The sequence below is a fragment of the Mus pahari genome, chromosome 17, assembly GCF_900095145.1.
Source record: "Mus pahari chromosome 17, PAHARI_EIJ_v1.1, whole genome shotgun sequence".
NCBI lineage: Eukaryota > Metazoa > Chordata > Mammalia > Rodentia > Muridae > Mus > Mus pahari.
The window spans coordinates 46875896-46879214 of record NC_034606.1 but is presented as its reverse complement, the minus strand read 5'-3'; the positions used below and the strand labels follow the sequence as shown (position 1 = coordinate 46879214).

The 3319-nt window shown below is 40.2% G+C and overlaps 1 protein-coding gene across 1 annotated transcript in view; it reads right to left on the bottom strand.

The window, feature by feature from the left end:
* Positions 1-3319, bottom strand: part of Ep300 (E1A binding protein p300) — a 69281-nt gene that overhangs the window by 17804 nt on the left and 48158 nt on the right. Inside the window, exons 19-20 of the mRNA XM_029547868.1 lie at positions 2972-3060; positions 1368-1448 (exon numbers count right to left, since the gene is read on the bottom strand). Of these exons, the coding sequence (XP_029403728.1) occupies positions 1368-1448; positions 2972-3060 (170 nt within the window). The remainder of the gene's footprint in view (positions 1-1367; positions 1449-2971; positions 3061-3319) is intronic.

Below are 3319 nucleotides of genomic sequence, written 5' to 3'. Positions count from 1 at the left end.
AAAAAAAAAAAAAAAAAGTATAAAGAAATCAACCAGAGGACAGGTAGCTATGGTGGTGTGCACCTCTAATCCCAGTGTTGAGAGGTAAGAAGATCTGAAATTGCAGACCAACCTGGGCTACACAGTGAGATCCTACAGGGATAGGGGAAAAACTCACATACAAAAAGCCACCCCTCTGTATTTGAGGGAAGTTCGGTTTTAGGAACAAGTCCTGTTTTGGGGTTTTTTTATTTTTTGGTTTATTTTGAGACAGGATTTCTCTGTATAGCTCTGGCTGCCCTGGAACTCACTCTGTAGACCAGGCTGGTCTCTAGCTCAGAAATCCACCTGTCTCTGCCTCCCAAGTGCTGGGATTAAAGACATGTGCCACCACTGCCTGGTGCACGCTTTAGGTTCTTGTAGTTACCTCAGACTAATGCTATCACTTCCCATACTGCCCAGGACCCCCAACTCCCCTATAAAACTAATTTAAAAGCATATCTTACATAATAAATAAAAGTCTCAAGATTCATTCAAATTCCTGTTTGTCCTAAGACCTTGACAGAAGACCCAAAGACCGAGAGTATCCAGAATGACATGGGAACTTTTAAAAAATTTAGTCTCTTAGGCTCATTATAGACTTGCAGAGCCAGGAAGGGAATTCTATACTTTCTAATATCAGAGCCTTACTGATGTAAAGTTTAGAATACCTAACAGGCCACTCTGTCGTTCCAAGGGTAACGACTGACTTTCCTTTCCATAGCAAGAAAGCCTTCCCTAGTGTGTACTTCTCTGGTTCTGCTAAGAGTCAAAATATCTCTTTGTAGGTCCTTAGCATCTGTTCTCCCACACAGGCACCCAGAGCCTACTATACTGTATTTCAACAGCAACTGAAAGGGAAAGTGTTGTTGTATAAAATAAACTACTAAGTTCTAGGCAGGCTTACTTAAAGCCTACTAACTGGAGATATTCTGTTAACCTACAAGGGCATTATGAGCACAACCTCATTCAAACTCAATATACTTAATAATGAAATGCTTTTGTACAAAATTTCAATTTTTAGAAGAGAAGCTATACTTTTATAACTACTTATTATTATGACTAAGATGACTCTCCAACGCTTAGATATTTTAGTATATTTGTTAAGAGAATGTAGGCTAACCAGTTGAGTAGCCAGAGATAAAAGTACAGGTACCTCTATGTGAGAAGACAACTGAGACTATCTAATTTAATTTACCTCAAAATCATTTGTATTTAAACAGTAACCTGTGATTGGAGGAATACAGTATTGGACAGACAACAGTATAAGACCACGTCCACATGCCTGAGAACAATCCTGTGAGAATGGAGAAATAAAAGAGCAGATTCAAAATGATGTAGTTACTTACGTTTGAGGTTGGGAAGGGTCATCACCCAAAGAAACGCTCTCCCCTTGGATTTCATTGAAACACTTCTCACAGAAATGATACCTGTCGGCAAGAAGGCCATACTGGGGTGAACTGTTCCGTTCACACAACACAGCCCAAGCCAAGCAACGAAGCCACCAATCACAGCAGGCCAAGGAGGGGAACGGGAGCAGAGAGCAGTTCATCAACGGCGACAAGGACATTCAATGATGCAGATTTATGGGACCCACAGTTTGGGTTTGTTTTGTTTTTTTTGATTGTTTTGTTTTTTGTTTGTTTTTGCAATCAAAGCCAAGCGCAGACAACGACAAGCATGAGGGAGGAAAAAAAAAACAAAACAAACGAAGAAATGAGGGATTGCAAGACAACAAAAAACAAAAGCAAGACAAGACAACACAAAGCAGAAAGCCAAGGCAAAGCACATATTAGCATTAAATATTTCAATGGGATCACAGGTAGCAAATGATTACACCAAATAAAAAAGACCTTTCACTTAGACCCAGACTGCTTGATTTTCACTAAACAGTGCTGCTGCCGCCACCACCACACACACGCACACAGTGTGTGTGTGTGTATATATATATATATATATATATATATATATATATATATATATATATATGGTGTGCACTGCCACCACCATGCAAGATTTATTTACTTAATGTATGTAAACGTTCTGTTCTCATGCAAACCAGAAGATGGAAATGACTGCATTACAAATGGTTGTGAGCCACCATGAGGTTGCTGAGAATTGAACCTAGGAAGAGCAGCCAGTGCTCTTAACCTCTGAGCCAGTGTTGGCAGCATTAAACAGGCCAGGGCAATCACTGCTTAGATGTGCAGGTCTGTTGCAGAGATCCAAGAACAAACACTAGATGATCTCAATGAAGCATGATAACTACCAATAAGAGATTAATTATACACAATAAAGAGATTAGTGTATACAATTTTGAGATTACAGCTACTGGGTAAGTGAATAATAAGGCAGAGAACACTGGATACCTATGTTTACATAGAGTTAAAACAATGTGTGTGTATATATTTTTTCATATTTTTTTTTCTTTTTTTTAAGACAGAGTCTCATGCCATCTAGGCTGGCCTCAAATTTACTTATATAGCCAGCTAAGTACAACTTTGAAGTGATCCCAGAACCTTCTCTACCCTTCCAGGACTTGGATTACAGCTTTGAACCACTATAATCCATATGCAAGGTGCTAGGCTCAAACCCAGGGCTTCATGGATGCCGGGCAAGTGCTCTACAAATTAGCTAGACCTCAGCTCTGGGAGATTGCTTTGTTTTTAATTTGCCTGACACAAACAAAGTAAATACTCTGGAAAGCTTTTTAATCATAATCCAAGAATAAGAAATTAGAGGTTTTGTTTTTTTTTTTTTTTGAAAACTAGAAAAAAACTATAGTAAAGAATGTATGTAATTCGTATGTTTTCAAGCAGGTAACATGAACCACAATGTGTGTGCGTGTGTACCCACACTCGAGAGTGTGCACACATGCGCCAATACATCTGGATTGCACGTAGGTCTACATACAAGGACACATGGACCATGGTCCATACATGGTTGAGCTTACCTGTTCTGGTAACTGTAGTAAGTAGCATCACGGGGGATTGTGCATAACTGTTTCCCATAGCAACATAGAGTCTGTGGAGAAAACTCCAACTGCAAAAGAAAGTATTTATTTAAGAGTGCAAAGACCTGGTCCAAGGCAGAATAATGACAAAGGCAGACCACAGACAAGCCAGCGCCAACTCAGCGCTCACTCAGATCAATCACAGTCAGCCATGACAACTTTTAAAAACCACCAGCAGCTGGGCGTGGGGCGCAGGCCTTTAATCCCAGCACTTGGGAGGCAGAGGCAGGCGGATTTCTGAGTTTAAGGCCAGCCTGGTCTACAAAGTAAGTTCCAGGACAGCCAGGG